At 45.8% G+C, this 12,679-nt stretch overlaps 1 protein-coding gene across 2 annotated transcripts in view; it reads left to right on the top strand.

The window, feature by feature from the left end:
• The window catches only part of GTF3C2 (general transcription factor IIIC subunit 2), a 908,247-nt gene that overhangs the window by 183,503 nt on the left and 712,065 nt on the right, over positions 1-12,679 (top strand). For both annotated transcript variants that reach the window (XM_086928162.1, XM_086928163.1), the window contains exons 6-7: positions 5,033-5,110; positions 6,895-6,993. In XM_086928162.1, coding sequence (XP_086784288.1) covers positions 5,033-5,110; positions 6,895-6,993 — 177 coding nt within the window. The remainder of the gene's footprint in view (positions 1-5,032; positions 5,111-6,894; positions 6,994-12,679) is intronic.

The following is a 12,679-nucleotide window of genomic DNA, read 5'->3' as shown; positions in this document are numbered from 1 at the left end:
CCTAGGCAATCCTATGCATAATCAGAATCTTGAAAATCGGACGGCACATAGTCGGACATTTGATATTGGTTCCGTCTATCAAAATTGTTAAACCCATCCTGCCCACGTGTATTAGCATCAAACCTAGCATGATCACCTGTGCTTCCTCTAGGCCCTGAATATCCTGAACGATTCCTTGTGTCCCCGTCCACGTGGATACTGCTGAGCACGCAGTGCTGGACAATCGGAAGCCCAATGTCCAAATTTCTTACAGTACGCACACTGGTCAACAGACATTCGATAGAGTATAAGAAGGAAAAGATGAACCATAAAATCCACGTACACTTCTATCACTACCTCTAGGAGGCGGACCATAAGCCTGAGCCAAAATAACCTTCGTTTTTAATTCTTTAGTCTTCTTATCTTTATTACCCTTTGCTTCTAGTTCCTGGCGTTCATAATACTGAGCCATAGTCAAAATGGAAACCGGAAAAGCGGTAGTCCATGAACTCTCACTGGCCTTAAGGTGACTAGCTATTCCTGGCAACAGGTTTGCGACATATTTATCGACAAACAGATGCCTACCCGTGTCATCTGTCAATGACTGGCCACTAAAATCGTGGAATGCCTCCTCAAAGCGTGTAAAGAAATCTGAAACGGATTCATCTGCCTTTTGCTTACACAAGAAAGTATGAAAAAGGGGGGGGTTACCCAAAAAGAGTCACTGGGACCTGGGTTGTATTAGCACTAAGAGAGAAGGGGTCCCAGTTGAGGGAGAGTGATACATAAAATTAAGTACAAAAAAACAAAGAATGCGTCTACAATGTTTTATTCACATTGTAGAACAAACCAACAGATATAGTATCAAACATTGTAAGTTTCAAGGAGGTTGAAATAGTGCCCCTGGAGGTAAGGATGACGTGAAATAGTGAGGGTGGTGCAGGTAGGGAATTGTGACAATAAAAGCAGATATATATCTGAAATAGCAATAATTCAATAATCAATATGCATCAAACGGTCATAGATCAGCATAATATTTCATAGTACACATGCCCCACGTTACATGATATGTAGAAGTAGTGGGTAGGGAGGGGCTGTGATTGAACGGGGATGTGTCGACGTTTCGACCCCAGAGTGGGCAGGAATCAATGGAGTCCTTGCGTCGGGGTCTTCATCAGGACGACATTGTAGACGCATTCTTTGTTTTTTGTACTTAATTTTATGTATATAGAATCACTCTCCCTCAACTGGGACCCCTTCTCTCTTAGTTTTGCTTACACAAAGCTAACACAGTCCAATCTATCTTTTTAGGGGGAATAATAGTCTTTAACTTAACTAATATAGCTGCGGGAAGATCTCAAATCAATTTAACCTCATGCGCGCTAGCGGAATTCCGCTCCTGCGCTGAGATTTTCTAAAACGCATGTTACGTGACGAGCTGGGCTCGTCATCAGCGTGCGAGGAGGCTACGCCATGACGAGCCCAGCTCGTCATCAGCGTGGAAGGGGTTAAACGGTTTCTGCGCAGGCTCCCTCTCTACATCCATATTTACTAACTCTTTCCATAACGCTTCAAAAGTTGCACGATCATCAACTTTACAAACAGTTCTCCACATATCAGGGGGTAATATCAATCCAAAGAACAAGTCAATATCAGGCAAAGTCATAGTACAAGAACTAATGGATCCCTCAACTTCCTCATAAAAAGCTGCTGGATTTTTCCGCGGATCAGAGAATGCAGTTTTCAGGGCCATAATATCCGCTCTATTCCAAGGAGTGTAGACCCAATTATAAATAAAATAACCCTTTGCATCAGCAGAACGTTTATCATAATCTGTTTCATTGCCTCTAGAAGGAACATACAAAGGCGCTGCTTCCCGCATAGGTTTCGCATGAACTATCATAGTCTTATCTGTTCCGACGATAGAAGCTTGTACCACGCTGGTCTGAGATGTTAGTGCAGCTGCTGCTGCCTTTTTCTTTTCTCGCAAACGGACTGCATCAGCACGCAGTTTAACCAAACGCCTGATTGCATCAGCCACCTGAGAAAAGACAAAGACCATCACGCATTTGCTTACAATCAGTTGCTACATCATCAGGTTCCAATTCATCAGAATGTTTCCTAAACCGCTCCACAACCTCTGCAGCAAATACCTTGGTAAAAAAATATTTGCTCCCTTTCCTGCCAGGTTTTTAAGTCCTCTAAAAGCTCAGAAGCAGGGGCGGTATTACGAAGGGCCTTACGAGCAAAAGAGCTAAGCTCAGACGAACGCTCAGTGGACAACATATAACGAGTTTCCCGTGCTTTCTCCTGTTTTGCAGAAGAATCCTCATCTGACTCACGAGGGGCAGAGGGAAGAATATACAGAGCTGGAGAACGATCTAACAACAAGAAATCATCTTGAGGTTTATTAAGGATAGGATGAAGGGGTTGCCTAACAGCATATTGGCCAGTTACCTGTAAATGGCGCTCCCTATCCTCTCTCTCTTTCAGTTCGTTTATGTCCTTGTTTTTCAACTCTAATGCTTTTGCATAAATGTTCTTTCGCTGCTCTTTTTCAATCAATGCTTGCTCACGCTTCATTCGTTCACGCACTTCTTTCTTCCACATTCGTGCACAGTCAAACATATCTTGCCTAGTCTTCCGCTTAAACATACATTGTTCTACATACTGAATCTTTCGCAAATCAAATGACCCATGCGCAACTCAGGATCCTTACTAGTATATTTATTCCATAACGTGCTGTACATTATAGAAAAAATACCATGTTTAATATACATATCCCTATTAGGCGTCCCCTCCGGGGGGGGGGGGGCAGTTGTGCTTCATCAAGTCTCAAACTGGTACCACTACAAAAGCACACATCCAACGAAGTGTGCTAGAAACAGGCATGCCAAAAATAGTGCAGAATATGCAGTATTATAACCAAAGTAGCACTTAAGGTACCTTTAGTACAATGTGCCGTTCAAATCAATTCAAATAGAGAAAATTCTCCTCATTACCTGCCTATATAAATTGCAATTTATATATACATCACGTACAAATCCAAAGTTGGCCAACACAAATCCCAAAATTCAAAAGCCACAGTAAGTGTTACTAAACTACCTTACCAATCCCAGGCATCAAAACCAACAGCAAGAGCGTGCAGAACGACTCTTACCAATCACTTGGTATCCAGGTTCCAAGAGCCAAGTTCTCAAAATCGACCAAATGGTCACTATACGGCGAATCAACAGAAGAGATCTTAGTTGCGGACCGGCACCACCTGGATGGTCAGATCAGAAAGAAAGGAAAAACGCGTGGTTGCCAAGACTCTGGTCTCCTCGGGCAGAGATCGCGTCCAAAGCGAGATTCCAATCCTTTGATTCGACCACTCCTTCGGGCATCCGAGTCGCCGATGAGCCTCGCGTTGGAGCGCCAATTTGTAGTAGTGGGTCTCAGCAAGGCCTACTACTGCTAAGGGTTCGCCATTCTCTGCACAGAGTCCTCAGACCAATAGGATAGAAGTTGGCACAGAATCTGAAATAGAAAATACAAGATTTATTAAACCTCATGAGGTGGAACTACATTCACACAGCACCCTTCGGTAATATATAAAGTAGCACACTGAATGGAAGGAGCTTGGTCCTTACCCACACACGGGCTCAAAAGAAGGCGGTACAAGTACAACAAGAAGGTTTTAGGTACATATAAGGTCATACAGAAAATGTACAGTCAACAAGTGGGAGGAGCTAACAGTTGCTAACTCTGGAGAACACATCCCGACAGTTACAGACTAACAGCAGCTGTATGGACAGCTGCAAGCTCAACTGAGCATGTGGGAAGCAGAAGAAACTAAATATAACCTGTCTCTAGGCAGATTCCAAGAGCAGACAACAGCAAGGTAGGACAGAGCACATGGCACGCACGTGGTAGCACATGGCAAACAAGATGGCTGCCAGAAATACAAAATGGATTCCACAAAACGGATGAGATAACCTCTAAATACAGGATGGCTTCTGCTAATGCTAACCCAATCGCTGCCAAATTACAACTCTAGAACCGGTTTCTGGCTAATCAGCCATCATCAGCCAGGCTAGCTTGAATCCAGTGGCAAAGTGAGCATGGGACCCACGTCTGGGCATACCCTGCCAACTTAGGGCGAACAAAGCAAAACCAAAAAATAAAGATGATGGATTAAACCCAGATCAGTTAACTGGGGGGAGTGCTTGCAATATTCAACACTCCGTCCATCATAGTCTTTGGTTTTGCTATCTTAATATACCACAATATTGTTTGAGAACTTAGTCAGGTTGAGCTTTAGTGAAAGTTTTCTCAGGATCAGGTGCCAGAATGCTAGAATAAACCATGTAACACATTATGGAAAATTATGGGGACGTTTAACATATTCTGAATAAATAAAGTAGAATGAGTACTATTTTTAATCAAATTCATAGGAGTATTGGTTATATTGAATATCAGTGAGATTTTACAAAAAGAACATTCAAATGCTGCAGGTAATATGCAATCTTTTACTAAAGTTTTCAAAAGAATACTCATTTCTTCCACATGCCTCCTTCACTGAAGTATCTGAAAGATTGACAGAAATGACATAATTCCATACATAGATCATATAGAATCTTGTCTTGGAACCTCTAAGTGTTACACAGACATGTAGAAGGATGGTCGTTCATCTAGCTAAGCTCTTGATAATGGCCTTTTCGGAGGGATGAAATAGGTTGGAATTGTGCTAGTATGTGGGACATGCCCAAAAACCCTCTAGCGCTAACCTTTGAGGATCTTCTGAAAATGCTCTAGCACGTGGTTGGCCTTCTTAATTTTTAAGCAGTATACACAAAATGCTCTTGATTTTGCTACTTTATTGTTTTTGAATAAATGTTTGATGTTAATGTTCATTCCTGGTTTCTCGCAAACAGATTTGTCAGTGCTTTGACTTTATTAATCAGATTTACTGTGTTGGTTTAGTACCATCTTGTGTTTGGTAAATTGTGATGTTGCATGTCTTAGTAGAGATCAGCAAGCGTCCTAATGCAGGAAATACTTTGTTTAACAGTAGAGAAGAGCATCATTCACCTTGGGAGTTCCCAGAGTGGGTTCCTTCGTCGACAAAGTGGACGTTTTTAACTGATAGGTAAGTCGACTGTCAGCCTATTTGTAATTTCTTTTTTGATGTAGTGAAACTAATACAAATGGTAATAGATAGCATTTCGAAAGACCCACCAACTAATATCCTTCCTTGTCTAACCAGCCAAGATCTTTGAAAAAGCCATTGATAAGCTTCTTTCTGACCACCTGGCCAACACATGCTTCTCGATGCCACACAATCAGGATTTAGGCCCAACCACAGAATGGAAATCACCCAAAAAGCAGCAACAGATGACATCTGAATGATCCTTGATAGAGGGAAAATTGCATACCTCATTCTTCTAGACCTCTCTGCAGCTCTTGACACCATGCCCCACCCTATTTTAATCCGAGGACTCTACAAATCAGACATCCAAGGACACACCCTCACATGGATCCGTTTCTTCCTCACTGGAAGAACCCAAACCGTCCAAATGCCCCCTCATCTCCTCACAAACCAGAAACCTCAGAGTCATCATAGACAACAAACTGAACATGACCTCCCAAATCAACGTAGTGGTCTCGTTCTGCTTCACCACCCTAAGGATGCTGCAGAAAACCTTCAAGTGACTATTCGACAGTGCCAGGAAAGTGATCACTCAAGCCCTCTTCACCAGCAAACTAGACTATGGCAATACCCTATATGCAGGGATAGGCAACCAACTCACAAGAAGACTGCAGACTATCCAAAAGCAGCAGCCAAAGTGGTCCTCAACCTCCAATTCCAAGCCCACGACACACTACACCATGGGTACTCCTAGTACGGCCCGCGGGCCGCCAGCGGCCCGGCAAGCCTTCCGTGGCGGCCCACTGACCTTGCAGACATCCTACCTGTGTTTTTAAACCAAACATTTAATAGTGTTAGCAAACACTGCGGGCTGGTCTCTGAGAGACTCTGCTCTGTGAGGGCTGGGGATTCCAGTGATTGTCAGCGTGGAGATGCTCAGTGGACAAAGGCGTCTGCTGCAGGGACCTGTGTTCAACCGCATGGTCACATTTTTTTTGCTTTAGCCCCACCCCTTCCCCCTCTGACCCCGCCCCCACCGGTGCGGCCCTCGGCTACAAACCACACTGTAAATTTGGCCCCTCACTAGCACACTCCCCACACAGAAAAAAGCACAACAGGGGCTGCAACTTCTTATACCTGGCTCCTAAAGCATGGCAACGACCTTCCACAACACAACCGAGCATTCTCTCTGACTTTCGCAAGATTCTGAATACCTGGCTTCTCAACGAAACACTCCAGGACTGACCTCACACATTGGTTACAGAGTGCCTATATACCGTCATTGGTAATTGGCGCCCTACAAAAACACCAATAACATAACCAGAATGAATGTCTTTGTTCAATTTAACATCTTGTCTGAACCCTTGTAGAGTAGCACCCCACATGTCCGTTTCCTGGATTATTTAATTAGCTGCTTTAGGTTCACAGTGCATAAACAGCAGAACATTTACAATTTAGGCAAATTGATAAACCTTGACTCTAGACATGAATGTATCGCTTATAGTCAGAGCTTGATTCAAGGCTGATGATGGCTCTAGGCCTGCTCTGAGGTGTCCAGTAGAAGAGCAGTAAGGCCTGCAAGAAGACAGTTGAACTTGCTGCTCTCTATGAACTTTACTGTCATAACTGTATCAGTTGATTGGTGATGTGAAACACTATTAATGCAGGCTGACCATAAAGTACCCTGTCGGGGGAGGGGATTTGTCCAATGCACAAGGTTCACAGTGGCTTATGCGGTACATGTTAAATGAAGATGGCTTCTAATATACTTCATCTTCCTTCAGTGAAGCCAGTGAATACATGCCACAAGAAGTGAAGTCTCCTCTGTTCACCATCAGACGGGAAGGACTCCGAGAAGAGGGCACCTTTTACAGGCTCAACAGGTATTGTCTGTGTTCCTTATGCTCATTGTTGGGAGAGGGGATAATTATCAGGTTATAATTTTATGTGAGTAATTCTTGTTGGTATGGGCAAAAGAACAAGGGACATTGTTGGTCTTCAAGCATTATCGTGGTATTTTAACATATGCACAAATCCATATGCCTCAAGGCATCAAAAAAGAAATTGTGTATAAAAATATTCTCACAGGGCAACCACTAAAGTGCATCAAAGTTATTGATTCATCACAAGCAAATGTGGTATGCCTACTTGCATGCTAATACTGTTGTTTCAATAACAAAATTAAAAGGATTTTTTTGGTTTGCCCCAGTATTGCAACTTTCATAGATTCCCATGCTTTTGTATCATTCCCCATCGTCGGAATGGGAGTCTCGGTAACAAAAATAACATAGCAGTAGGTACAAAAGAGAAAGAAACAGGGCTAGGCCTTATTCCCTTTTGTAGCATATCCGCCTCTTTTTGTAAAAGAGACCAAACTTAGGCATCAGCCAATCAGAAGAGCCTCACCCCATAGAACCCTCCTGAAGGAACCTCAGAACCTCAGATTTTCTACCGCACGTTGTGCTAGGGAGTCTCCTTTGAGCTCTGCTCAACTTCTACTCTTCAGAAAGTTTCTTCAACGTTTTTTCTTCAGATTCTCTTCAGAATTGTTAGCTGATCCTTCCAGGATGTCTGACAAGGAGAAGAAGGCCCTTTTCAAGCCATGTTCCACCTGTGGCAAGAAAAGGCTGTTCATTGAGGATAAGCATAAAGACTGCATCTATTGCCTCTATCCTGATCACAAGTCTGCGGACTGTAAGATCTGTCGCACCTTTTCAACCAAGACCCTCCGGGATCGTGAGGGTAGACTTCTGACATGGCTCCAGAGGTTGAAGTCCAGGAAGGATACAGTCTCCAGTGACAGTGAGGACTCTGCGTCTGCGTCTTCATCAAGAAGGTCAGTCAAAAGGTTCCCCTTCTCCTTCTAAGGCCTCAAAAAAGACCCCCAGAGAGTCTTAGAGCCAAGGTCCAGGCGAATCTCCTCACCGTGGTGAAAAGGAGAGAGTGGGACCATCTACGCCTTCTAAGGGTTTGAAGACTGATCCAGCCTTCTGACAGGAGTTCCAAGTGGTCGTCGATGAAGGCGTCGTCGACGGAGAAAAAGAAGCCTAAGCTGACACTGGTTCCATCGACGGGCTCGTCGATGGGACAACCGACGATGACAGGATCGTCGACGGGGATGGAATCATCGACGACGGCTACAACAGCGTCGACGGAGTAGTCAACGAGGGCATCGTCAACGAGGGCATCGTCGACGACTGCGTCGACGACAACAACGTCGACGAGATCGACGACGGTGGCGACGAAGACCGTGTCGTCGACGAGAGCCTTGACGACGACAACATTGACAACGTCGACGGCGGGGATTTCGACAGTGTCGTCGACGATAGCGACGCCGACTCCTATCTTGGTCGTCGAGTGTTTGTGTCGACGATGCATATTCCGTTGACTAAGCCGACGACGGCTGCATTTTAAGTTCCATCGTCGACGGAACCGTCGACGATTTTGGCATCGGAGAAGAGAATCACCATCTCAATGACCAGAATTACGCCGGACATGACTTCTCCGAGGAGGGTAACACCCTTAACGCCAGCACTACTGTTGGATGAGGATGAGTCGGAGGAGGAAGATCAGGACTCATGACTACGCTGACAGTCCTTCTCAACTCCTGGTAAAATGCCAGGAGATGGATTCAGAAGGAGGGTATGACCAAGAAGGTGATTATCATCATCATCATTCTGCCCAGCCACATCAGTATTCCGATCGGGACATTGTTTCGGTTCTGTCTTCTTTCTTGCAAGACCTACACAAGATGCTACAGGATTACAAATCTAGAGCAGCAAAGCCTGCTCCGGCTCCTGTTGTGCAAGCTGTTCCTGTCCGGCATCTACCTCAACAGCTGTTCCTGAGGCACCAATGCCACAAGAGCCTTCCAGGCCAGTAGACACCCATGATTATTCCTCGGATGAGGATCATGATTCAGACAATGGGGCTGATCAAGCATCTGAATGGGATGAATACATCATTCCGGACCTTCCATCTCCATGTCCGGATCCAGGGGATTCCCCTCCGGTGGATATAGGCGGATTCCATCAGTTAATGGAAAGAGCGACTGGCAGATTTAGGTTGGCAATGCCTGCGGTGGCCACTGAGTGTTTCTTGTATGATTTCAAGGAACCTTATAGGAGGTCGACAGGATCCATACCAATAGTGCAGCAACTGTAGGAGGCAGGCCTTAAGGCAATGAAGAATCCAGCGACGGTGGTCCCTGTACTACAGCGTCTTGATAAAAAGTACAAAGCGCCTGACGATGGTCCAGCTGCCTTGACGGGTCACCCAAAACCGGACTCTGTAATTTCTCAAGTTGCGCAGAGAAAATCCCGCAACCCCTCTGCTCCTTTAACAACTCCTCCAGACAAGGAAGGAGGGAGATTGGACAATGCAGGAAAAAGATTCTCTTCAATGGCGAGTCTTCTAGTGCGAGAAGCTAATGCCCTGGCAATATTGGGCAGATATGATCGCCAGCTATGGTGTGATGTCTCACCATTCTTGGAGCAGCTTCCTCCGGAATCAAAGGTAGAAGCAAAAAAAGTCTTACAGGAAGGAGAGGCTACAGCTATGGAGATCGTTGACTGCGCCATGGACATTGCCACGACGCCGTTTCGGACTCTGGTGGGGGCTGCAGTCCTTCGTCGCCAGGGGTGGCTGAAAGCAACCTGGTTTAGACCCGAGATCCAAAATAAGGTCCTGGATCTTCCTTTTGATGGAGAGGCACTTTTCGGGAAACTGATTGACAACACTCTCCAAGACATAAAAAAGGACACTGAGACCGCCAAATCTTTGGGTACTCTACAGTACCACAAGACTCCTTTTAGAGGGTCCAGAGGACAAACTATAGAGGATCTAATCAACAACAGAGATACTCATCCTACAGCTCCTGTTCGCAACAATACCGCCAGCCTTATCAACAAAGGCAGGGTCAATCCTCCCAATTACTCCAGGCCTAACAATAGAGGGAATCAGGCTCGCTATGGACGTGATACCTCCAAACGTCAATAGCGGCCTCCTGGCTATTCCTACTGTGCCCTCCTTCAGGAAGTCATCAATTTGAGGCAGGGTATCCCAATACCTTAAGAATTGGTCCAGGATAACATCGTACCTTTGTGTGCTCAACATCATTCGAAAGGGCCATACCTTAGAATTCACTCAAATCCCACCATCCAAGCCCCCTGCAGCCTTTCCATCAAAACACCTGCGTCTCCTGCGGCTCGAAGCACATCATATGCTCCTGAAAGAGGCAATAGAGCCGGTTCCTGCCGACCAAAATGGACAGGGATTCTATTCCAGATTCTTCCTGGTAAGGAAGACGCTAGAGAATTGGCGCCCCATTTTAGATCTCAGGGAGCTCAACACCTATCTCATGGATAGGATGGTCTCTCTTCAAGATATCCTGCGGCTGATCAATCCGGGGGATTTCATGGCCACGCTCGATCTTGAAGATGCGTACTTTCATGTACCGATTCACCCAGCGCACAGAAGGTTCCTACGCTTTACAGTAGCCAAGAGCCATTTTCAATTCAGGGTTTTACCCTTTGGTCTTCGCTCAGCAAAGGAATCATTTTCAAGTCTTCCCTTACCTGGACGACTGGTTGCTGAAGGCCCAGTCCAGGGGAACTGCACAGGACGCGGTTCAGGCTTGTACAAACCTGTTTCAAAATCTGGGTCTCACGTTAAACAAGGACAAATCATCTCTGGTCCCATCCAGGGAAGCACGTTTCCTGGGAGCAATCATGGACTCAAAACTCTCAAAGGCTTTTCCAACTCTAGAAAGACGAGAGAAACTGCAGTCCATGTCTCTGGACTTACAAAAAAGAAAGTGTCTTTCAGTACGCCGCTACAAGTCTCTACTGGGGGTAATGTCGTCATGTATACCTCTGATTCCTCACTGCAGACTGCGAATGCGTCCTCTTCAGGAACAACTGGACATCCAATGGACACAAGTTCACTGGTCATTCGACGAGAAAGTAAACATCACTACGTCATTGAAAAGAGCCGCCCTGTGGTGGACAGACCAGAGAAACGTGTCCCAAGGTCTATCCTTTGTAAGCGATCCGTCTCCTCAGGTGCTGACAACGGATGCGTCGTTGGATGGCTGGGGAGCGGTGATGCAAGACCTGCATGTCAGTGGCCATTGGTCTCCTCACGATCGTCGGGTCCACATCAATCTCTTGGAGCTAAGAGCGATAAAACTGGCTCTACAAGCCTTTCTCCCTTGTCTAAAAGGTTCACAAGTGCTCATCAGGACGGACAACACCACGGCCATGCATTATGTGAACAAGGAGGGAGGAACCAGGTCTCTCCCATTGTCGCAGGAAGCTCAAGAGATCTGGGAATGGGCGATCCTTCATGGAATGTCCCTGCAGGCAGAACACTTGCCAGGAGTTCTAAACGAAAATGCCGACAGATTGAGCAGGTTATCCTCGGTCAGTCACGAGTGGGAGCTGAACCAGCGGGTTCTAGAAGAGGTCTTTGACCAGTGGGGTAGACCAACAATAGATCTTTTTGCCACACCGACCAACAAGAAATGCCGGTCTTATGCAAGCAGGCTTCACCGCCAAGGATCATTGGGGAATGCGCTTTCGATAGCCTGGTCAAGGACCTTTGTCTACGCCCCCCCCCCCCATTCCACTGATCCAGAGATTGATGAAGAAGATCAAAGTGGAACCATGCAGGATGATCCTGATAGCCCCTGCTTGGCCGAGACAGTTCTGGTACACGGAGCTTCATCTGTTGTCAATAGCTCCTCCGCTTCCTCTGAGGACTATTCCAGACCTTCTCACAATGTCCGAAGGACAGATTTGGCATCCGGACCCGCAGTCATTACACCTGACAGCATGGCTCCTGAGCAGCGAGAATTTATGAATCTTCCCATCTCGACCAAAATTAAAGAAGTCCTCTCCTAGGGGCGAACTCCTTCCACAAACAAGACTTACCGCCTCAAATGGAAGAGATTTTGCATTTGGTGCAGGAGAGAAGATTGACCCCTTTTCTTCAAAACCTCATCAGCTTCTGCCTTATCTCTTGTCCTTGGCTAAGTCTGGGCTGGCCCATTCATCCATAAAAGTTCAATTGGCGGCAATTTCAAGGTTCAGAAGGTCAGAATCAGGACCTTCATTGTGGTCCTCCAGGATTGTGAAACAATTTCTAAAAGGCTTGTTCCGGGTCTATCCACCAGTGAGGCCTCCGCCGCCTACCTGGCACCTGAATCTAGTCCTCACTCAACTCATGAAGTCCATTTGAACCGATTCATCGATCAGACATCAAGTTCCTTTCATGGAAATTGGCTCTCCTTCTTACCCTCACATCAGCAAGACGCATAGGCGAGTTGCAGGCACTCACAATCCAAGAGCCTTTTCAGCAATTCAAAAGGAACACAGTTATCTTAAGGACTAACCCAAAGTTCATACCTAAAGTACCCTCGGACTTCCATTTAAACGAGCCGGTGATTCTTACGGCTTTCTGCCCTCACCCGGCTACACCAGAGGAGAGATCGCTACATTCTCAAGATGTACAGCGATGTTTAAAATTCTACTTGGATCGCACCAAAGCATTTCGGAAATCTTCCCAATT

Source organism: Lissotriton vulgaris, chromosome 6 (assembly GCF_964263255.1).
Source record: "Lissotriton vulgaris chromosome 6, aLisVul1.2, whole genome shotgun sequence".
In the NCBI taxonomy this organism is placed as follows: Eukaryota; Metazoa; Chordata; class Amphibia; order Caudata; family Salamandridae; genus Lissotriton; species Lissotriton vulgaris.
Note: the sequence above shows the minus strand (reverse complement) of the source record. Positions and strands in the feature narration are given on the sequence as shown.